We start from the raw sequence: 25,536 nt of genomic DNA, 5'->3' as shown, positions 1-25,536 counted from the left end.
GAAAAGGAAAATACACATGGGACTCGGAGGTACATGTTTAGATGATGACTACTTAACCCCTTTTTTCCATCAGAAAGGTTGTAACCTAGACCGGAAATAATTCAGTATTCTGCGTGTCTTTCGGGTTTAATATCATCATTTAGTACGAGCTAGCTTTTTGCCTATCATCTAAAATGGTTAGTAAAATTCAAAAGAACGAAATAAAATTATATTTGAGTGATACTTGACCATGGGTACTTCCTTTGCCTAGAAATAATACTTCTTCAAATGAACAGCGTTCCAATGTGATGGTAGTATGCTGACATCCATGGTTTCCAACTCATACACCCCTTTTCCAGCGACGCCTCGAACCTTATAAGGGCCTTCCCAATTTGGACTTAACTTACCCGCATTAGCCATTTTTGTTGACCGAAATACCTTTTTGAGGACGAAGTCTCCAATCTTGAAGTACCTCAGGTTTGCTTTCCTATTGTAATATCGTTCATTCATCTGCTTTTGAGCCGCCATCCTTATTAGCGCAGCTTCCCTCCTTTCCTCTAATAAATCCAAACTCGCCCACATTTCTTCTTCATTTGCTTTCTCAGTAGCATGTGTGTGTCTCATACTTGTTTCACCTATTTCAACTAGAATTAGGGCTTCAGTGCCATAGACGAGCGAAAATAGAGTCTCGGTCGTACTTATTTTTGGTGTTGTTCGATAAGCCCATAATACTCCTAGTAACACTTCTGGACAATTACTCTTTGACTCCTCTAATCTTTTCTTCAAGATATTAATAATAACTTTGTTTGTTGACTCAGCTTGTCCACTAGCTACGGGATGCTGAGGCGCAGATGTAACTCGTTTAATCGGCCAGATCTGAAAGAACTCTATGATTTTTGCGCATATGAATCGCGGGCTGTTGTCACACACGATTTCCTTTAGAACTCCAAAATGACAGATAATATTTCGCCAAATAAAGTCCCTAACTTCTTTTTCTCGCACATGTTTGAAAGCTCCTGCTTCTACCCATTTTGAAAAATAATATGTTAAAACCAATAGAAATCGTACCTTTCATTTGGCTTTAGGTAACAGACCTACGATATCCATGCCCCACTTCATGAAAGGCCATGGCGAGATAACTGAATGTACCAATTCAGCTGGTCGATGCATGTTGTTGGCATATCGTTGACATTTATATCATTTGGCTACAAAGTTTTTTGCTTCTTCCATTTTTGGCCAATAATATCACGCTCTTATTAAAGTCTTCACCAATGATATTCCCTTAGCATGATTGCCACAGTGACCTTCGTGTACTTACCTCATTAAATATTCTATTTGTGAAGGACCAAGGCACCGTGCTAAAGGTCCACCGAACATCTTTCGGTATAAGTTTCCACGAATTAAGCAATAATGGGCAGCTTTTTGGCGAAGTACCTACGACTTTTTCTTATCTTCGGGCAAGATTTTGTACTGCAAAACATTGATAAACTCGTTCCTCCAATTCCTAATTAAATTATTATAATTTACCTCACTCTTGTCTTGATCGAGTGCTGAATGAAACAAATGTATTACAATAGCATTTTCTACATTTGTTACTTCCATAACAGACGCGAGATTGGCCAATGCATCTGCTTCTGCGTTCTCCTCCCTGGTTATTTGAACAGCCTTCCACGATTGAAATTGTCTGACTAATTCACGTACCTTTTCCAGGTATTGTTGCATTCGCACCTCTGTTGTTATGTAAGTCCCCTTCATTTGGTTAACTACTAACTGCGAATCACTTTTTGATTACAATCTGATCTATTCCAAGTTCTCGTGCTAATTCCAGACCTGCAATCACAGTTTCGTATCGTGCTTTATTATTAGTGATAGGATAATATTTTATTGTTTGTCTTATGATTTTCCCTGATGGTAGAATTAGGACAATACCTAAGCCAGCTCCTTTTACATTCAAGGAACTGTCAGTAAATAAAGTCCAAGTCCTCGGATTAGATCTAGTAAATACCTATAATTCCTTTTCTGCTTCAGAAACTAAATTTGTGCTAAAATCTGCTACACAATCTGCTAAAACCTGCGATTTTTTTAAGTTTTGGGCTGGTATATGATATCACATTCACTGAGTTCTATGTCGCAACCCAAATCCCGGTCGTGATGGCGCCCAACACACTACTAGGCAAGCCCGACCATTATTCAACACTTAACCCAATTTATCAAAAATAGCGGAAAGAAATATCAATTAAGCAAGATTAAAGTACTGAAGATTTTAACAAAATACACAATATAATCTCACTAGGACCCGGTGTCACGAATCTGAGCCTCTAGAATACAGAATATCATCCTAATACACGGTATATCCAAAGTCCGATAATGCGGAAATAAAGAGATAGGATAGGAGGGAGAAGATCAATGGCTGCGAACGCCGTGCAGCTACCTCGATACTCCCAGAGGCTGGATCTGCTGATCAACTGGATCTACTGAGCCTGAGACTGCCCTGGATCTGCACACAAGGTGCAGGGAGTAAAGTGAGTACTCCGACCCAGTGAGTAATAAAAGTAACTACAGTCCGAAGATAAGAAAATCCAGTAAATACACAAAGTAAGCTACAATCCGAATATACAGCAACATATGGAACTGAGCAGCTAAACACCAGTATAAATACAAATACATGAATGCAATGCAATGCATATGATGGTACATTCCAGTACCCACTGCGGCGTGCAGCCCGAGCCATCCATATTTATTTATCGTCGACGGCGCTCACTGGGGGTGTGTACAGACTCCGGAGGGGCTCCTACAGCCCAAGCGCAATATCTTGGTCAGTCATTGTTACCTGACCGGTCAGCCATTGTTACCTGACCAATTTATATCATACAGTGCCATTGTTACCACTGTTCAAGTATATCATCCAGTGTCATTGTTACCACTATTTCAAGTATATCACACAGTGTCATTGTTACCACTGTTTCAAGTATATCACACAGTGTCATTGTTACCACTGTTTCAAGTCACTTTATAATCAGTCCAGAAAATAATATAATAAGCCCCTTAAATAATATAATAAGCCCCTTGAGCATTTACAAAACAGAAGTTCCCAGCCCGGAATACATTTAAAAGTATCATTTAAGTTTTTAACACTTAGAATTATGGTTGAGTTTGCAAAACAACATTTAAAACCTTGGACTGAAATTAAATGATATGCAAATCATGCTAAGCAGTAATATCAATCCTCGAAGGATTTTACAAATCGGCACAAGGCCCCAAACATGGCATCAAGCCCAGTAATATCAATGAAGTATGTGTATCAATCACCAGTATAGTATAAACATCACACATGATGGACCAAGTCAAAATTCCCAATAGTATTTGACCCCACACTCGCCATAGAGTGCGTGTCACGCCTCAATATAGCGTTACGATGTGAAAGTCCGGGGTTTCAAACCCTGAGAACAGCATTTACATCTATTACTCACCTCAAGACGGCCAAAAGTCTACTCCGCGATGCCCTTTCCTTTCGAATCGACCTCTTCGCGCGTCGAATCTTGCCAAAACCACAAGGAATATATTACAATAGGTTAAGGGAATATAACCCAATCGAAAAGACTCGAAAAATATCGAAAATCACGAAATTTGCAAAACCCGAGCCCCGGGCCCACTTCTCGAAAAATTACGAAAAATACATCAACGGATTCCTCATCTCGCCACGAGTCCGTACATATAAAATTTACCAAAATCGGAGTTCATTTGACCCCTCAAATCACCAAATCTTATTTTCAAATCCCTAGGCCTAAATCCTCAATTTTTCTACAATTTTCATGCTCAAATCCATACATAATTGATGTACTTAACTCAAAATAGGTGGGGATAACTTACCTTCACATTGATGATGAAAATCCCCTCTTGAACCTCCCCAAAAATCGTCCATACTTTGAAGAAATGAAGAAAAGTGAGCTAAATCCGTATATAAAAGAATATGCTTGTGCTTCGTCGAGTTGTACCTTGTACTTGTGCTATACAAGTTGTACATCCTATTAAAATTGTTCCTTGTCGGACACCTTCTGTTTAAATACCCATAACGTCTTGTATAAATATCCAAATGACAAACGGTTTAAAGATTTAGAAACTAGACTCAAAGATCTTTAATTTGATAGTACACCATATAACTCTTTATATATCCCGAGATATGAGCTTCTAAAGTGCATCGTAAATTCTGCCGAAATAACTCCAGTAGCCCTTTTCGATCCATCGTAACTTTCTGAGATGATATCCAAATCGCGAATGGTTTAACTTTTCGAAAACTAGAATGTATGGGCTACAACTTTCATGTTTTGCACTTTTTCTGATTTCTTATAGATTACAAGATATGAGCTTCCAAAGTGGACTACTCGCACCTATAATTTTCTAGGCACAGCAGAATTTTCTGCAATTTTCCCCAAGTCCGAAATCACTCCGAGACACCTCCGAAACACTCCCGAGCCCTTGGGGCTCCAAACCAAATATGAACACTGACTCTAAAACATCACACGAACTTGCTCGAGCGATCAAATCGCCAAAATAATATCAAAATCAATGATTTGAGCCTTAAATCCAAGAATTCTTTCAAATTTCATAAACTTCCAAATTTTCCAATTTAAGGCCGAAACCCGTCAAACAACGTTCGTTTGTAACCAAACTTTACAGGAAGCGCTTAACCAATATATATGACCTGTACCGGGCGTCGGAACCAAAATACGAGCCCGATACAATTACTTTATGATCAAATTTCATTTTCATTTTCCTTAAACATTTTCAGAAAACAATTTCACGAAAAAATTCATTTCTCGTGCCTGGGACCTCGGAATTCGATTCCGAAAACACATTCAACTCCCATATTTTTCTATGGACCTTTCTTGACCAAAACATCACGGGTCCGGGTCCGTTTACCAAAAATGTTGACCAAAGTCAACTTTAACAATATTAAATATCAAAATTTTTCAAATTTTTCCCATAATTCATATATTTCAACACAAAGATATTCCGGACACACTTCTAAGTCCCAAATAACCTAACGAAGCTATCCAAACCATAAAATTCGCATTTCGAATCCGATATCAAAATTTCCACTTCCGGCCAAATTTTCTCATAAACCTTCAATTTTTCATCTTTAGCCGAACGGCTCCAAAATGACCTACGGACCTCCGAATTCACTTCCGATCACGCTCCCAAATCCAGAATCACCATACGGAGATACTCCCAGTCTCGGAATCCCAAACGGACATCAATAACACTGAAATGCATTTTAAACCAAACTGATGCAATTTCTTCTAAAATGCTATCTTCCACAATAGGCGCCAGAACGCTCCCGGGTTTTCCAAAACCCGATCCGAGCATACGCCCAAGTCCGAAATCATCATACGAACCTGCTGGAACCTTCGGATCCCAATTCCGAGGTCGTTTACTCAAAATTCCAATCCTAGTTCATTTCTTCAATTTTAAGCTTTCAAAATGAGAATTTCCATTTAGATTTGACTCCAAACTTCCTGAATTTTAATTCTGACCATACACACAAGTCAATATACCTGAGATGAAGTCGCTCATGGCCTCAAACTGCTGAATGACGCGCCGGAGCTCAAAACGACCGATCGAGTCGTTACAATCTCCCCCACTTAAACATACGTTCGTCCTCGAACGTGCTGAGAACTACACTGAAGTAGTCTAAAATCACTTGTTTAACACATCATGCACCTTCCCATGCTACCACTACTCCGTTGAGCACATTAGCTCGATAATTCTATAGATATACTTATTTATTCAAGCAAATAAGCCATTAGGCCCAATTCCAACATCCTGAATTTCCCTGCCAAGCCTGTTTCCATCATACGACCACCATATCAATCTCCACACGCTGTACCCAAACATGACTGCATAACTTTGCTGAATTCACACTTTGCATCACTTTACTCATAGAACCACAATAACATTCTTTAAACATAATAGTCGAAATTCCACGAATCTGATGCTCCCATTGCATCTCATGATCTACACAGGTCTTGCTCTAGTTTTTTTTTTCAACACCGATACGACTGAAGAGATGTGCCGAAATTCACAACCAACTGCTGAATCAACAATTCATTGGATCTACACTCCTGACAAGTTCCATTACCTTGTCCCAAACCAAAGAATGATCTTTGCTCTATAATATACTTCATATAATCAGTTTGCACTGACCCCAAATCTAGTAACCTCGTCTCACCCAGTACGAACTGCTCAGGCAATAAGCCACCTCAGACATAATCAAAAATCCCACAAGACGCCACAATGTGCCAGTATGCTATCAATTCGAACGCGATACAAAAGGAAGGCGAACTCTAGAAGGAACTACTCAACTCGCACACTAACATAGACTTCCTCAGAAAACAGGGAAACAGAACACACAAAAGCAAATATGGGCACTGAACTGAACATCACACTGTTGCGGCGTGCAACCTGATTCAAACAACATACCCATGGCGGTGTGCCACCCGATCCACATATAGAATTCACATAAGGAGATATACGTCGAGCTGAATAGCTCATCACATCAAAATACCGAATATCGGTCATAAACACACTAAGGTGCATAATATCATTCCCAAGGAAACATATAGCGCTATAGGCTACAAACTCAAGCACAACTGAGGTGCGATACATGATCTAAGTCTCATCCTGCTCATATAACATCACCGCTGAGCGGAACCTCAACACATAAGGAATTTACCAAGCCGTCTCACAACTCATACGGTGCAATATATCTTTACATGAATTAACTGACCACGAAATAAGACTGCGACTATCCTTCCATAAAGAGCGCATTGCTGAAATAAACACAACTGGCCTGACGTAAGGCTCACTTCCACATTTAAATCTATCCACCGACCTCAAGTCGATCCTGATCGTGCCAAGCTAGGCCAATAATCTTTCACAGGTCCATAACCCAATAAACAGAGTGCCCTCCAGGCATAAATTCTCAAATGGATGATATTACCAAAATCCTCATACTTGGTTTAAATTTCTAATTAATCAAGTGACTACATGTCACACTTATACAATATTCCTGTGGGACAAGCTCCCACCATCTTCCGAAATAATTAACGGGTCTGCACATCCAAACCACCGGCTGCACTAACGCTGAAAAGCGATCAAGAATCCCTAACCAGGATGCAAAGCCTTTCTCACAGAACACCGACCTCAGGTGATACTGACGTCAATACCCATCTTACTCAAAACACTGAAACTCATATACTGCTCATCCGAGATCGTGACATCACAGTCATTGACCAAACTGCAACCTTGGTCCTTACTTCAAATTCCATACCACTCACTGCACCTCACGTGCCAATATACGATAGACGCGATTTCCATCACAACTCTGGAACCGCCGATAGGCTAATACTTCATCACATAAGACTTTCCATTTAACTCACTTCAGGAGAACTATAGCAGCATACAGGCGAATCCTCATAATCGTCGAATATGCCAATCTCTAAGTAGTTGTCCAAGCCACCATAACACTTTCTGGGATCCGCCTACTCATAATAGGCCCTAACAAAAGAATGCTTCAGAATAACATCAATCACTGCGGCCGACAAGCCTCACATGCATAACTCGATCACGCTGAACGAACCGATCACTGACACCAGTATACCAACTCAACTATGGCTAATCAATCTACTTCCTTCCAATTTATCCTTGATTGCCTTAGAAATAATAATATCTCCCTTTAACACCTAACTTATTTCAACCAAACTCACCCCGAGTGACCTTAAATCACGAGACCATGTTGTCTCAAATACCATGACCATTTCATGTCTCTCAAATGCTACACCGCAAGTCAAAACATCATAGAACATTCTGTGCCTTTCTTCATAAGCTGCTTCAAAAGCTTGACTCTTAACCGTACTTATAGACTCAAAATCATTAGGCACCACACTTTACCTCTTGAATTAACTAGGACCGCTATTGAGAGCCACCCAGCTCTGACTTGGCCCCGAATGCAACCAACTCTACTGAATTTTATAACATATGAATACCCTCTCGATAAAGCACCTAGAGGGATCACTTCCCTCGAAGCCTGCACCTATACGAGGCATAAATCATGAATCTTCCCTCAAGTCTGAACATGAGCCAATAAGGCTAACCATAGCATGCATCCAACAATTCATTTACTCAAATTACCACTCATGGTCCTTTTCCGTAGCTGCAATAACCCACCAATACGCCAATAACCAGAATTCACGCAGGTAATAAACCGTGCAATCAGCTAATCAACAGCAAGCTCCCCAACTTGGCTCGAAGCCATAGATCACAACACATATACTCTATTGCTGTCGTAATATCATGGTGAGATTAAACTCACTCCATCATAAGCTCGTGGAAACACGAATCATCTGGAATTTTAACTCTTCTGCAATTCTTGCATTTACTCACACAACAGTTAAGCCCACTCTCTAGGTCCTAAATTTTTCAAAAATTTCGGCAGAGCCTCCTTTGTAATTGGTCCTATCCACCTGCCAGAGAATCACCAAAACCATCCTAACAACACATCCACAACTTGACAAAGCATCACAATGCATATCAATTACATAAATCTAAATTGATACATGGACATGCGTTGCACCTATTTGAATCATAACACATAGAAAATACCCTTCAACCCTCCATTATTGGGCTATTCAACCAAGTAGGAACATATTCTTCCTTTAATATTTTCGACCTTCAAGGTGGTCTCCTTGACTCAACGATTTCGTCATAATACATTTACGGAAGCGATCTCAGCTCCCAGACTTATCTAACTAGGAGACACGAAAAATATTCTTCACGCGCCCATAACTCGGGCTACTCAACAAATCACAATAAGAAACGAATCACTTAACAGTTCATCTACTATCCAGTAGGCTTCTTCGCCACTACCAAGTCGTACAAATACACCTCGCAACACTAACATACTCATCACGTGGATATCCAACCGCCATTCCGGCTAACAAGGACAATAATGAACATATGAGTTCAAAACACTTGCTCACAAAATCAGCACCTCGGTGCTCAAGCCATTGGCAAAGATTTGGCCTCAAGTCCTCCAGACTGGTCTAACTTCAAACTCACAGAAGATTACACCTCGCCCCTCGATCGGGGAATCAAAAGCCATCGAGACACATCTGATACTGAGTGCCCGTTGGTGCATACGATCACGCGGAAGGAATTTCAAAAGTTTCTTTTCAAGCTGAATCAAGGGCGCACGATAAGAATTCAAGAATGTGAAGTTTTCCTAAAGGTTCGGCAGCCTCACGAGGATAAGTACAGACATCTCCGTACCGATCCGCGAGACTCTACTAAACTGGCCCATGACTCGCGAGACCAAGTAACGTAGGCTCTGATACCAACTTGTCGCAACCCAAATCCCGGTCGTGATGGCGCCCAGCACACTACTAGGCAAGCCCGACCATTATTCAACACTTAACCCAATTTATCAAAAATAGCGGAAAGAAATATCAATTAAGCAAGATTAAAGTACTGAAGATTTTAACAAAATACACAATATAATCTCACTAGGACCCGGTGTCACGAATCTGAGCCTCTAGAATACAGAATATCATCCTAATACACGGTATATCCAAAGTCCGATAATGCGGAAATAAAGAGATAGGATAGGAGGGAGAAGATCAATGGCTGCGAACGCCGTGCAGCTACCTCGATACTCCCAGAGGCTGGATCTGCTGATCAACTGGATCTACTGAGCCTGAGACTGCCCTGGATCTGCACACAAGGTGCAGGGAGTAAAGTGAGTACTCCGACCCAGTGAGTAATAAAAGTAACTACAGTCCGAAGATAAGAAAATCCAGTAAATACACAAAGTAAGCTACAATCCGAATATACAGCAACATATGGAACTGAGCAGCTAAACACCAGTATAAATACAAATACATGAATGCAATGCAATGCATATGATGGTACATTCCAGTACCCACTGCGGCGTGCAGCCCGAGCCATCCATATTTATTTATCGTCGACGGCGCTCACTGGGGGTGTGTACAGACTCCGGAGGGGCTCCTACAGCCCAAGCGCAATATCTTGGTCAGTCATTGTTACCTGACCGGTCAGCCATTGTTACCTGACCAATTTATATCATACAGTGCCATTGTTACCACTGTTCAAGTATATCATCCAGTGTCATTGTTACCACTATTTCAAGTATATCACACAGTGTCATTGTTACCACTGTTTCAAGTATATCACAGTGTCATTGTTACCACTGTTTCAAGTATATCACACAGTGTCATTGTTACCACTGTTTCAAGTCACTTTACAATCAGTCCAGAAAATAATATAATAAGCCCCTTGAGCATTTACAAAACAGAAGTTCCCAGCCCGGAATACATTTAAAAGTATCATTTAAGTTTTTAACACTTAGAATTATGGTTGAGTTTGCAAAACAACATTTAAAACCTTGGACTGAAATTAAATGATATGCAAATCATGCTAAGCAGTAATATCAATCCTCGAAGGATTTTACAATTCGGCACAAGGCCCCAAACATGGCATCAAGCCCAGTAATATCAATGAAGTATGTGTATCAATCACCAGTATAGTATAAACATCACATATGATGGACCAAGTCAAAATTCCCAATAGTATTCGACCCCACACTCGCCATGGAGTGCGTGTCACGCCTCAATATAGCGTTACGATGTGAAAGTCCGGGGTTTCAAACCCTGAGAACAGCATTTACATCTATTACTCACCTCAAGACGGCCAAAAGTCTACTCCGCGATGCCCTTTCCTTTCGAATCGTAGCTTCCGTCAAAGTATTGTGGAGGAACAAAAATATGGAAGAAATGACATGGGAAGCAGAAAAGGAGATGAAGTCAAAATACCCTTACTTATTCCAGAATGAAGATAACAAGGATGCTGGTGGAAGACAGGATACATTGGAAGAAGAAACGGCTCTATGAGGTAAGCAATAATTTGAGAATACTCCTCCTTAATACAAAATGGTGATATGTAGATAATGTAAATACGCATAATGCTTTGTGTAGCCTTGTGAAGCCATATGTTGGGCTTAATTACATGCAAGTTTTGCTAGTGACCATTTTATAGGGGAAAATTGATCGGAAATTTCCATTGGAATCCACGATGATTTAAACTCCCCATAAACCCTTACATTCGAGGACGAATGTTCCTAAGGGGGGGAGGGTGTTACAACCCATATCCACATGTGTTAGTTCATGCCATATATTAGTTAACATAAATCCAAGAAGGAATTATCTTTGAGATGATAAGAAGTCAATCCTATTGGTCTTAAGTGATACAAGAGTGTATAAGGGTGATTAACCAGTATTAGAAGTTAAACGAATCAAGGATGTTGTAACTCGTATTTTCAGGTAATCTAGCGGTGCTTAATACACTCAAGAGGTCATTTATTAAGGTATTTTAATCATATAATATCCGTATCATAAGTCTTGAAGTCAAACGAGTTATGAAACAAAAGTCGACAAAAGTTGTCGCAACTTAGGTTCATAATTTTACTTAAACATTGGGTCAAATGTTTCTAATCTTTTATCATAATTTACAAGGAATTACGGGGTGATCTACCAACCCAATTAAAGATCTAGGAGTCTAGTTTCCAACGCATTAAACCGTTCATCGATACGATCTTGGAGTAGAGAGATATTCGCATTTTCGCGAGACTGCGCCAAGCACCTCTCTATGGGGCCCACTAAGTCGGTTTAAGATATTTGGACCTATATAGGATGACTCCAACCCATTTTAAGTCATTTCTTTTCACTATTTTCAGACCTTAGAACCCTAGGAACATCCTCTCAAGGTTCTCTCAAGATTCAAGACCCAAAAAGGGCAAACAACACAAATCAAGTGTCGGGAATTCCGTGGCGCTAGTAAGTCTCTTGTTCTTCTTGTTGTTGCTCATTTTTGTGTCGTTCCAGCTCGTGTGGGAGGTGGTTTTAAAGGGTTTATGTTCTGTAAATACTCCCTCATGTTCTTAATATCAATCCTAGGTGATTTCAAGCCTTCTAAAGTGATTCTAGTGCCGAAAAACACTAATTGATCGCTAGTTTCGCTTTGTTGTTGTTGTGGCAGCATTGGAGGGATATTTCATGGAAATTTAAGGTCAAATTGGAGTTGTTCTTTCTGTATAAAGGTAAGGAACCTCTTACTCTATATGTATTTAAGATTATCCAAGTTGCGGCTAAGCCATTGAAGCTAGAACTTGTGAGATATATATCGAAAGGCTTGGTAGTAATGTTATTGTTTTGTGGACTGTTTTGCGTTGTTGTTGGGCTGCGTATTTTACTACTATCTTGTGGAGTTTTGGAGGAGGAAGGGTGTGGAGAAACACCATATATATGTAGGGTTATGGGCTGATAGTTATTCGTAACATTTCCAGGTTGTTTGACACGACTACGGTGGTCGTCGTATGTATGGAGTGATTAGGCTATGTGTGGACTATTTTGGGAGGCTCAATATGTTTATTATTGATGTTGTTTGGGCTGTTTGGTGACTGTTTTGAATGGTGTGAGGTCATATATATAGGGGAGGTGCTGTCCGTTTCATCGTAAAATAGGTTGTGGTCGATACATAATAGTTATGACGCTTAAATGATAACGATAGTATCGTTTCTCTTATTGTAGACTAAGGAGTTTTGACAATTGCATAGCTTGAGATTGGGGAAGTATATACAAGGTATGTGAGGCTATCCCTTTCCTTCTTTTGCACGACTCCGATTGTACATAATGTAATGAACGAGCTTCCAAGATACTCTACTCTTAGAAGCTAGCAGTACTTACATTGTTTTCCCTCTTATGGAACGATTGATGTTAATGTTACTTCTCTTATTCTTATGTTATCAATGTTGTTCGTACTTCCTAAATCTTATAAGGTTCATAGTGAAGAGTTAGTCCTAATAACGTGTATAGAGGATACCGACCTTACGTCACTCCGAAAGGTTTAGAATGTGATTCCATGAGTCGAGCATGAATTATATATATGTATCTATTTTACTCTACCGAGCCACGCTATAGTTGGCCGGGTACGGCACCTATTGTGCAACCACTGATCAGTTGGGTTTTACCGAGCTCCACGTGGCCGGGTACGATTCTACCGAGCCTATTATGGCCGGGTACGATATGATGATGATGATGCCCACAGAGGCGAATGCTTTAAAGGTTTATGTATTTATACATATGTATCATGCATTTCATGTAAGTAGCCCTCAGAGGTACTAAGATGTTACAGGTTGTATATTCTCTATCCTTGCTTACATTACTGATCGTATTTATGGTTCCTTGCCTTACATACTCAGTACTTTATTCGTACTGACGTCCTTTTATTTGTGGACGCTGCATGTCGTGCTGCAGGTCCTGATAGACAGGCAGGTGCAGCTCCCCCACCACAGTAGACTGTCCAGTTCAGCGGTGATTGGCGAGATCCCTTCTCCGGACTTGCCTTGGTCTTGGTATGCAATTTTTGTTATAGACATTATGGGTATGTCGGGGCCCTATTCCGGCTATGTTGCAACACTTATGTTCTTTTAGAGGCTCATAGACAGGTGTCGGCTCATGTATAGTTTGGTATGCCTTGTCGGCTAGTTTTTGTTGTATAGTCTTTCATAGTAGCGTGGTAGCTCATACCTTATACGTAGTTTCTTGATTGTCTGGTCATCCCCTGCTATGTATGTTCATGCCGTCATATTTTATTGCTGGTTGTCCATGATCTAGGTCTACCATTTATATTGATCTCGTCAGCCTTAAAAGATAATAATGAAGGTTAGATGAAATGTACGTTGGTGCTCGGCAAGTGTGGTCGGGTGCTAGTCATGGCCCTTCAGTTTGGGTCGTGACAAACTTGGTATCAGAGCAAGTCTGTCCTAGGGGTTGTCTATGAGCCGTGTCTAGTAGAGTCTTGATTATGGATGTGTAGCGCGCCACATTTATAATCAGGAGGCTACATGACATCTAGGGTTGTTACCTTCTTCCTGAATCTAGATCGTGCGTAGAGTTGAGTCGTAAGTGTTCGTCTCTAATATTCACCTTGTTTTTTTCAGTGATGCCTTCGACTAGGAAGCAAACGATTAGTAGACGGCTTGATACAGCAGCGGGAGAGGGTACCAGTCAGGTGCCCCAAGTCAGAGCAGGACAAAGTGAGGCTCAAAGTGAGATGCCCTCTCATACCTCATCTACTCCATCTCCTCCAGAGGATATTAGAAGGCACCCAGCGCCTCCAGTTCCTCCGTCTGGCACTCCAGACCAGGATATGCGGAGTGCTTTGCAGTTATTGACTAGCTTGGTAGCTGCTCAGGATCAGAGGCAGAATACAGGTGCAACTGAGAAACCAGTTAGTACAAGAGTTCGTGATTTTATTAATTTAGACCCTCCAGTGTTTACCGGATCAGACCCCAAGGAGGACCCACAGACTTTTATTGACCAAGTTCATCGTACACTTCGGGTTATGCATGTTAGTGATACAGAGGCAGTAGAGTTGGCTTCTTATCGGTTACGGGATTTAGCGGTTCTCTGGTATGATAGTTGGGAGAGATCCAGGGGTCCGAACCCTCCTCCAGCTGTGTGGAAGGAATTTTCTGAGGCCTTTCTTCGTCACTACTTGCCAGTTGAGATACGACGAGCTAGAGCTGATAAGTTCTTGAACCTTAGACAAGGTAATATGAGTGTGCGAGAGTACAGTATGCAGTTTGATTCTTTGGCAAGGTATGCTCCCCATATGGTGGCCGAGATGAGTGATAGGGTGCATATGTTCGTGAATGGGTTGGGACCACATCTAATAAATGAGTGTACGACAGCCTCCTTGGTGGAGGGCATGGATATTTCCCGTATTCAAGCTTATGCCCAGACCCTAGAGGATCGTAAGCGCCAGCAGAGGGCAGTTAGGGAGCAGGATAGAGGCCAGCATAAGAGGGCGAGATTTGCAGGGTATTCTGATGACTTCAGAGGCCGCATCAGGCCACAGTTTTCGAGGAGTTCGGCGCCACCTGTAGCTAGTGCTCCTCCACAGTTTCAGAGGCCTCGATATGATCGATCCTATTCTGGTCCAGGTCAGAGTTCGCGGGCATCTGGCTCGCAACATCACAGGGATACTAGTCAGATGAGACCCCCAACACCACATTGTGATCAGTGCGGCAAGGCCCACTTTGGACTGTGTCGTCGAGGTTCTGATGCATGCTATTCGTGCGGGCAGCCTGGCCATATGATGCGGGATTGTCCTAATAGAGGAGGTGATGGTATGGCTCAGCCGACTGGATCTGTGTCTGGTTCTTCCTCATCAGTTCGACCTCCAGCACGGGGTTTTCAGCAGTCGACAGGTCGTGGTAGGGGTAGAGGTGCAGTGCCGAGTTCGAGTGGTGCTCAAAATCGAACCTATGCTCTAGTAGGTCGACAGGATCTCGAGTCGTCTCCAGATGTTGTTACAGGTATTATATCTGTGTTTTCTTATGATGTATATGCGCTGATTGATCCGGGATCTACATTATCATATGTTACACCCTTTGTGGCTAATAAGTTTGGCATTGAACCTGAATTGATAAGTAAACCCCTCGCGGTATCTACTCCGATAGGAGATTCTGTGATTGCTAGAAGGGTATATAGAGGTTGCACTGTGATGATTTGTAGTCGTCAAACCTCGGCAAATTTATTTGAGTTAGAAATGGTTGATTTTGATGTGATAATGGGAATGGACTGGTTGGCCTCATGCTATGCAAATGTTGACTGTCGTACGAAGATGGTTAGGTTCCAATTTCCGGGTGAACCCATCATTGAATGGAAAGGGAACATTGCTACACCGAAAGGTAGGTTTATTTCCTATCTTAAGGCAAGGAAAATGATCTCAAAAGGTTACATTTATCATCTCGTTCGCATTAGGGATACGGAGGCAAAATCGCCTACTTTACAATCAATCCCTGTGGTCAACGAATTCCCAGATGTTTTCCCAGATGAACTCCCAGGCCTTCCTCCTGAAAGGGAGATTGAGTTTAGCATTGATGTGTTGCCTGACACTCAACCGATCTCTATTCCTCCATACAGAATGGCCCCGGCAGAGTTGCGAGAGTTGAAGGTGCAGTTGAAGGACTTGCTGGATAAGGGCTTTATTAGGCCTAGCACTTCACCTTGGGGTGCACCAGTCCTATTCGTGCGGAAGAAAGACGGGTCGTTACGGATGTGTATCGACTATCGACAGTTGAATAAGTCTACTATAAAGAACAAGTATCCACTTCCAAGAATTGATGACCTGTTTGACCAACTCCAGGGTGCCAAGTATTTCTCTAAGATTGATTTACGTTCAGGGTATCATCAGGTGAGGGTTAGGGAGAAGGATATTCCAAAGACGGCCTTCCGGACAAGATATGGGCACTTTGAGTTCTTGGTGATGTCGTTCGGGCTAACAAATGCCCCAGCAGCTTTTATGGATCTCATGAATACTATATTCAGGCCCTATCTTGATGTGTTCGTGATTGTATTCATTGATGACATTCTAGTGTATTCTCGTTCGGAGGCGGAACATGCGGGCCACTTGCGGATAGTATTACAGACGCTTCAGGATCGTAAGTTATATGCTAAGCTCTCCAAATGTGAATTCTGGCTGAACTCAGTAGCATTCCTTGGCCATGTGATATCTGATGAGGGTATTAGTGTCGACACTCAGAAGATCGATGCAGTAAAGAATTGGCCGAGACCTACAACACCATCAGAAGTCCGCAGCTTCCTAGGGCTAGCAGGATATTATAGGCGGTTTGTAGAAGGATTTTCCTCTATATCATCACCATTGACTAAGTTAACACAAAAAGCTACCAAATTCCAGTGGTCTGACACTTGTGAACGTAGTTTTCAGGAGTTGAAGAATCGATTGACATCTGCACCAGTGCTCACTCTTCCTGAAGGAACAGAAGGTTATGTGGTATATTGTGATGCCTCAGGTATAGGTTTGGGGTGCGTATTGATGCAGCGTGGGAATGTGATTGCTTATGCATCAAGACAATTGAAGAAGCATGAAAAGAATTATCCAACCCATGATTTGGAATTGGCTGCAGTAATATATGCTTTGAAGATATGGCGGCACTACTTATACGGCGTCCATGTTGACATCTACACAGATCACAAGAGTTTACAATACATCTTCAAGCAGAAAGAGTTGAATTTGAGGCAGCGTAGGTGGCTTGAATTATTGAAAGACTACGACGTCGAGATATTGTATCATCCCGGTAAAGCCAATGTTGTGGCAGACGCTCTCAGCCGTAAATCAATGGGAAGCTTAGTACATATTGAGGCAGGTAGATGGGGGTTGATTAAAGAGCTTCATCAGCTAGCCAATATGAGAATCAGATTGTTAGACTCTGATGACGGAGGTGTTACTGTACAGAATACATCAGAATCATCTTTGGTAGCCGAGGTAAAAGCACGACAATATGAAGATCCTATCTTAGTACGATTAAGAGAAAGCATTCAACAGTGTAAAAGTATGGCTTTTGGGATCGGAAAAGATGGGGCACTGAGATACCAGAGCCGATTGTGTGTGCCTAATGTGGCAGGGTTGCGAGAGAAGATTATGAATGAGATTCATCAATCCCGATATTCCATCCATCCCGGCTCGACAAAGATGTATCATGATGTCAAGGAGCAGTATTGGTGGGATAATATGAAGAAGTCTATTGCAGAATTTGTAGCCCAGTGTCCCAATTGTCAACAAGTAAAGATAGAACATCAGAAACCCGGTGGATTGCTTCAAAATATAGAGATTCCGACCTGGAAGTGGGAGGTGATTAATATGGACTTCATTATTGGATTACCTCGCTCTTATCATAAGTTTGACTCCATCTGGGTGATAATTGATCGACTTACAAAATGTGCCCATTTTCTGCCAGTGAAGACAACTTACACGGCTGAAGATTATGCAAAGTTGTATATCAAGGAGATTGTTAGGCTTCATGGTGTGCCCATATCTATTATATCAGACCGAGGAGCTCAATTTACGGCTAACTTTTGGAGGTCTTTCCAGAAGGGTTTAGGCACACAGGTAAATCTCAGCACTGCATTTCATCCGCAGACTGACGGACAGGCTGAACGTACCATTCAGACACTGGAAGATATGCTACGAGCATGTGTTCTAGATTTTAAGGGGAATTGGGATGATCATCTTCCACTCATAGAATTCGCCTATAACAATAGCTACCATTCCAGTATTAAAATGGCCCCATACGAGGCACTATACGGGAGGAGATGTAGATCACCAGTTGGATGGTTCGAAGTCGGTGAAACAGAATTATATGGGCCAGATTTGATTCACCAAGCTATTGAGAAGGTGAAAGTGATACAGGAGTGATTGAGGACGGCACAAAGCAGGCAAAAATCTTATTCTGATGTCCGACGTCGTGATCTAGAGTTTGAGGTTGGTGATTGGGTTTTCCTGAGGATCTCACCAATGAAGGGTATTATGCATTTTGGGAAGAAAGGTAAGCTGAGTCCAAGGTATATCGGGCCGTATAAAATTCTTCGACGGATTGGACAGGTTGCTTATGAGTTAGAATTGCCATCCGAATTGGAATTTGTCCACCCGGTATTCCATGTATCTATGTTGAGAAAATGTATTGGAGACCCTTCTCGAGTCGTCCCTATCAAATATGTACAAGTTACAGAGGACCTATCATATGAAGAAGTGCCAGTGGCGATATTAGATCGGCAAGTCCGCAAGCTGAGAACAAAAGATGTAGCTTCCGTCAAAGTATTGTGGAGGAACAAAAATATGGAAGAAATGACATGGGAAGCAGAAGAGGAGATGAAGTCTAAATACCCTTACTTATTCCAGAATGAAGATAACAAGGATGCTGGTGGAAGACAGGATACATTGGAAGGTGAAACGGCTCTATGAGGTAAGCAATAATTTGAGAATACTCCTCCTTAATACAAAATGGTGATATGTAGATAATGTAAATACGCATAATGCTTTGTGTAGCCTTGTGAAGCCATATGTTGGGCTTAATTACTTGCAAGTTTTGCTAGTGACCATTTTATAGGGGAAAATTGATCGGAAATTTCCATTGGAATCCACGATGATTTAAACTCCCCATAAACCCTTACATTCGAGGACGAATGTTCCTAAGGGGGGGAGGGTGTTACAACCCATATCCACATGTGTTAGTTCATGCCATATATTAGTTAACATAAATCCAAGAAGGAATTATCTTTTAGATGATAAGAAGTCAATCCTATTGGTCTTAAGTGATACAAGAGTGTATAAGGGTGATTAACCAGTATTAGAAGTTAAACGAATCAAGGATGTTGTAACTCGTATTTTCAGGTAATCTAGCGGTGCTTAATACACTCAAGAGGTCATTTATTAAGGTATTTTAATCATATAATATCCGTATCATAAGTCTTGAAGTCAAACGAGTTATGAAACAAAAGTCGACAAAAGTTGTCGCAACTTAGGTTCATAATTTTACTTAAACATTGGGTCAAATGTTTCTAATCTTTTCTCATAATTTACAAGGAATTACGGGGTGATCTACCAACCAAATTAAATATCTAGGAGTCTAGTTTCCAACGCATTAAACCGTTCATCGATACGATCTCGGAGTAGAGAGATATTCGCGTTTTCGCGAGACTGCGCCAAGCACCTCTCTATGGGGCCCACTAAGTCGGTTTAAGATATTTGGACCTATATAGGATGACTCCAACCCGTTTTAAGTCATTTCTTTTCACTATTTTCAGACCTTAGAACCCTAGGAACATCCTCTCAAGGTTCTCTCAAGATTCAAGACCCAAAAAAGGGCAAACAACACAAATCAAGTGTCGGGAATTCCGTGGCGCTAGTAAGTCTCTTGTTCTTCTTGTTGTTGCTCATTTTTGTGTCGTTCCAGCTCGTGTGGGAGGTTGTTTTAAAGGGTTTATGTTCTGTAAATACTCCCTCATGTTCTTAATATCAATCCTAGGTGATTTCAAGCCTTCTAAAGTGATTCTAGTGCCGAAAAACACTAATTGATCGCTAGTTTCGCTTTGTTGTTGTTGTGGCAGCATTGGAGGGATATTTCATGGAAATTTAAGGTCAAATTGGAGTTGTTCTTTCTGTATAAAGGTAAGGAACCTCTTACTCTATATGTATTTAAGATTATCCAAGTTGCGGCTAAGCCATTGAAGCTAGAACTTGTGAGATATATATCGAAAGGCTTGGTAGTAATGTTATTGTTTTGTGGACTGTTTTGCGTTGTTGTTGGGCTGCGTATTTTACTACTATATTGTGGAGTTTTGGAGGAGGAAGGGTGTGGAGAAACACCATATATATGTAGGGTTATGGGCTGATAGTTATTCGTAACATTTCCAGGTTGTTTGACACGACTACGGTGGTCGTCGTATGTATGGAGTGATTAGGCTATGTGTGGACTATTTTGGGAGGCTCAATATGTTTATTATTGATGTTGTTTGGGCTGTTTGGTGACTGTTTTGAATGGTGTGAGGTCATATATATAGGGGAGGTGCTGTCCGTTTCATCGTAAAATAGGTTGTGGTCGATACATAATAGTTATGACGCTTAAATGATAACGATAGTATCGTTTCTCTTATTGTAGACTAAGGAGTTTTGACAATTGCATAGCTTGAGATTGGGGCAGTATATACAAGGTATGTGAGGCTATCCCTTTCCTTCTTTTGCACGACTCCGATTGTACATAATGTAATGAACGAGCTTCCAAGATACTCTACTCTTAGAAGCTAGCAGTACTTACATTGTTTTCCCTCTTATGGAACGATTGATGTTAATGTTACTTCTCTTATTCTTATGTTATCAATGTTGTTCGTACTTCCTAAATCTTATAAGGTTCATAGTGAAGAGTTAGTCCTAATAACGTGTATAGAGGATACCGACCTTACGTCACTCCGAAAGGTTTAGAATGTGATTCCATGAGTCGAGCATGAATTATATATATGTATCTATTTTACTCTACCGAGCCACGCTATAGTTGGCCGGGTACGGCACCTATTGTGCAACCACTGATCAGTTGGGTTTTACCGAGCTCCACGTGGCCGGGTACGATTCTACCGAGCCTATTATGGCCGGGTACGATATGATGATGATGATGCCCACAGAGGCGAATGCTTTAAAGGTTTATGTATTTATACATATGTATCATGCATTTCATGTAAGTAGCCCTCAGAGGTACTAAGATGTTACAGGTTGTATATTCTCTATCCTTGCTTACATTACTGATCATATTTATGGTTCCTTGCCTTACATACTCAGTACTTTATTCGTACTGACGTCCTTTTATTTGTGGACGTTGCATGTCGTGCTGCAGGTCCTGATAGACAGGCAGGTGCAGCTCCCTCACCACAGTAGACTGTCCAGTTCAGCGGTGATTGGCGAGATCCCTTCTCCGGACTTGCCTTGGTCTTGGTATGCAATTTTTGTTATAGACATTATGGGTATGTCGGGGCCCTGTTCCGGCTATGTTGCAACACTTATGTTCTTTTAGAGGCTCATAGACAGGTGTCGGCTCATGTATAGTTTGGTATGCCTTGTCGGCTAGTTTTTGTTGTATAGTCTTTCATAGTAGCGTGGTAGCTCATACCTTATACGTAGTTTCTTGATTGTCTGGTCATCCCCTGCTATGTATGTTCATGCCGTCATATTTTATTGCTGGTTGTCCATGATCTAGGTCTACCATTTATATTGATCTCGTCAGCCTTAAAAGATAATAATGAAGGTTAGATGAAATGTACGTTGGTGCTCGGCAAGTGTGGTCGGGTGCTAGTCATGGCCCTTCAGTTTGGGTCGTGACACTGCCTGTGCTTCGTCGAGTTGTACCTTGCACTTGTGCTATACAAGTTGTACATCCTATTAAAATTGTTCCTTGTCGGACACCTTCTGTTTAAATACCCATAACGTCTTGTATAAATATCCAAATGACAAACGGTTTAAATATTTAGAAACTAAACTCAAAGATCTTTAATTTGATAGGTTGTACACCATATAACTCTTTATATATCCCGAGATATGAGCTTCTACAGTGCATCGTAAATTCTGCTGAAATTGCTCCAGCAGCCCTTTTCGATCCATCGTAACTTTCTGACATGATATCCAAATCGCAAATGGTTTAACTTTCCGAATACTAGAATGTATGGACTACAACTTTCATATTTTGCACTTTTTCTGATTTCTTATAGATTACAAGATATGAGCTTCCAAACTGGACTACTCGCACCTAAAATTTTCTGAGCACAGCAGAATTTTCTGCAATTTTCCCCAAGTCCGAAATCAATCCGAGACACCTCTGAAACACTCCCGAGCCCTCGGGGCTCCAAACCAAATATGAACACTGACTCTAAAACATCACACGAACTTGCTCAAGCGATCAAATCGCCAAAATAACATCAAAATCAATGATTTGAGCCTTAAATCCAAGAATTCTTTCAAATTTCATAAACTTCCAAATTTTCCAATTTAATGCCGAAACCCGTCAAACAACGTCCGTTTGTAACCAAACTTTACAGGAAGTGCTTAACAAACATATATGACCTGTATCGGGCATCGGAACCAAAATACGAGCCCGATACCATTACTTTCTGATCAAATTTCATTTTCATTTTCCTTAAACATTTTCAGAAAATAATTTCACGAAAAAATTCATTTCTCGGGCCTGGGACCTCGGAATTCGATTCCGGAAACACGTTCAACTCCCATATTTTTATATGGACCTTTCGAGACCGAAAAATCACGGGTCTGGGTCCGTTTACCAAAAATGTTGACCAAAGTCAACTTTAACAATATTAAATATCAAAAAAATTCAAATTTTTCCCATAATTCATATATTTCAACACAAAGATATTCCGGACACACTCCTAAGTCCCAAATAACCTAACGAAGCTATCCAAACCATAAAATTCGCATTTCGAATCCGATATCAAAATTTCCACTTCCGGCCAAATTTTCTCAAAAACCTTCAATTTTCCATCTTTAGCCGAACGGCTCCAAAATGACCTACGGACCTCCGAATTCACTTCCGATCACGCTCCCAAATCCAGAATCACCATACGGAGCTACTCCCAGTCTCGGAATCCCAAACGGACATCAATAACATTGAAATGCATTTTAAACCAAACTGATGCAATTTCTTCTAAAATGCTATCTTCCACAATAGGCGCCAAAATGCTCCCGGGTAATCCAAAACCCGATCCGGGCATACGCCCAAGTCCGAAATCATCATACGAACCTGCTAGAACCTTTGGATCCCAATTCTGAGGTTGTTTACTCAAAATTCCAATCCTAGTTCATTTCTTCAATTTTAAGCTTTCAAAATGAGAATTTCCATTTAGATTTGACTCCAAACTTCCTGAATTTTAATTCTGACCATACACACAAGTCAATATACCTGAGATGAAGCCGATCATGGCCTCAAACTGCTGAATGACGCGCCGGAGCTCAAAACGACCGGTCGGGTCGTTACATTCTATTGCCCTCTTAGCTAACCTACTAGATAATTCTTGCTTATGCAATATATTCCTCAGGGGGAGAGTAGTTATTTGAGAGATAGGATGACATTGAAAATAAAGTCTCAATTTTCTAGATGCTATAATTAGTGCAAAAGCAAGTTTTTCTCGATGATGGTATCGTGTCTCAGCATCTAACAAAGATTTACTAACATAATATATTGGAGATTGTTTACCTTTATCCTCTTGTACAAGTACCGCACTTACCGCCACTTCTGACACAATAAGGTATATAAGCAGCCTTTCCCCGTCTTTTGGTTTGGCTAGCAAAGGCAGATTTGACAAATACGATTTTAAGTCTTTGAGGGCTTGTTGGCATTCATTAGTCCATTCAAATTGATTATGTTAGTCCATTCAAATTAATTCTGCTTTTTCAATATTGAAAAGAAATTTAAAACTCTTTTCTGATGATTTTAAAATGAATCTCCCTAGTGCTGTTATTCTTCCTGTTAATCTCTGCACTTCCTTTTTGCTTGTGAGTACATCGGGTATTTCTTCGATAGCTTTTATTTGTGCAGGATTTACTTCGATTCCCCTGTTACAAATAAGAAAACCTAAAAACTTACCTGAAGATACGCCAAAAGCACATTTTTCTGGATTTAGCTTCATATTGTACTTGCAGAGAATCTGAAAAGTATCCGACAAGTGCTGGAAATGATCTCCCGCCAGCGCCGATTTGACAAGCATATCATCAATGTAGACTTCCATAGTCTTTCCCAGATGTTCTTGAAGCATTTTAGTTACCAATCTTTGGTATGTGGCTCCAGCATTTTGTAGACCAAACGCATGACTTTGTAATAGTAAGTCCCCCTGTCTATGATAAAGGAAGTTTTTTCTTCATCTACATGGTCCATCTTTATCGAGATATATCCTGAATATGCATCTAAAAACATACCAATTCATGTCCTGTAGTTGGGTTAATTAGTTGATCTATGTGCGGCAAAGGGAATGAACCTTTAGGACAAGATTTATTTAAGTCACTATAATCTACACAAACTCGCCATTTCTCATTCCTTTTTGGTACTACCACAGTATTAGCTAGCCAGTTAGGATATTTTACCTCTCGTATTGACCTAACTTTTAGAAGTTTTTGTACCTCCTCCTGGATCACCTAATTTTTGAAGGATCCTTATTTCCTTTTCTTCTGCTTGATAGGTGGGTATGATGGGTCCTCGTTCAGTTTGTGAGTCATCACCTCCGGTGAAATACCTGTCATATTTGAATGCGACCAAGCAAAGTAATCTGAGTTAGCTTTTAAAAGCTCGATTAACGTACCTTTCATTTTTGTGCTCAGTTTTACACCGATGTAAAAAAATTTGTCCGGCCAGTGTTTGAATAGCACCACCGCTTCAAGTTGTTTGGTAGTTTACTTACTATTTTTATTTTCTTCTGGATCTTGAATAATATCGTGTCTTGAATCAATGTCAGCTTGTGTTGGAATGCCTTCAGTTGAGGTTTGTATTGCAACATCCTCAACTGAACTTTGTAACTGCTATTTCTTGGATTCTACCTCGTTCACCATGTTGGTAGCAACAACTTAATTGATACTCCTCGAAGCTTGTTGATCTCTATGGATTTGACGAATTCCCCACTGTGAAGGGAATTTGATAACTTGATGCAATATGGATGGTACAACATCTATATTGTGAATCCAGGGTCTTCCCAGGATTATATTATAAGTCATGTCTGCATCTATCACTTAAAACTTTGTATCCTTGATAACTTCTTCTACAAACGTAGCTAGCACTATTTCTCCTTTCGCGACAAGACTTGAATGATCAAACCCGGACAGAGTTCGTGCCTTCGATATCACCTTGTCGTTAACTTGCATCTCATCCACCACTCTTAGTAAAATGATATTCATGGAGCTACCTAGGTCAATCAAAACTCGTTTAACATTAGTATCGTGTACAAGTAAGGACATTACCAGTGATTCATTGTGAGGAATCGTCAAGTCGTCCGCATCTTCATCATCAAATGTTATACTGTCTCCTTCCAAGGTGTGACGTATTCGCTTCCCATGAATGATTGTGACTTTTGACAT

General features: G+C 40.8%; 1 protein-coding gene across 1 annotated transcript; it reads right to left on the bottom strand.

Annotated features, from left to right (window-relative positions):
• Nucleotides 1-246: 246 nt before the first annotated feature.
• LOC104212683 (uncharacterized) lies at nucleotides 247-25,536 on the bottom strand. The gene is made up of 7 exons (XM_070148966.1): nucleotides 25,199-25,536; nucleotides 24,589-24,701; nucleotides 24,388-24,446; nucleotides 24,059-24,302; nucleotides 23,700-23,755; nucleotides 1,507-1,749; nucleotides 247-819 (listed from the first exon to the last, which is right to left on the bottom strand). Exons 1-7 carry the CDS (start codon nucleotides 25,534-25,536, stop codon nucleotides 247-249), a joined length of 1,626 nt encoding a protein of 541 aa, XP_070005067.1.

This window comes from Nicotiana sylvestris, chromosome 6 (genome assembly GCF_000393655.2).
Source record: "Nicotiana sylvestris chromosome 6, ASM39365v2, whole genome shotgun sequence".
NCBI lineage: Eukaryota > Viridiplantae > Streptophyta > Magnoliopsida > Solanales > Solanaceae > Nicotiana > Nicotiana sylvestris.
The sequence above is the reverse complement of the archived record's forward strand: the minus strand, read 5'-3'. Positions and strand labels throughout refer to the sequence as shown.

Excerpts from the sequence above, each read along its gene's own strand:
- LOC104212683 (XM_070148966.1), bottom strand. The coding sequence starts at position 25,536 with ATGTCAAAAGTCACAATCATTCATGGGAAGCGAATACGTCACACCTTG. Across the intron at positions 24,303-24,387 it reads CAACTACAGGACATGAATTG|GGGGACTTACTATTACAAAG; the intron begins GTATGTTTTTAG and ends TATCATAGACAG. Across the intron at positions 820-1,506 it reads TCGATCAAGACAAGAGTGAG|CATCCCGTAGCTAGTGGACA; the intron begins GTAAATTATAAT and ends TCTGCGCCTCAG.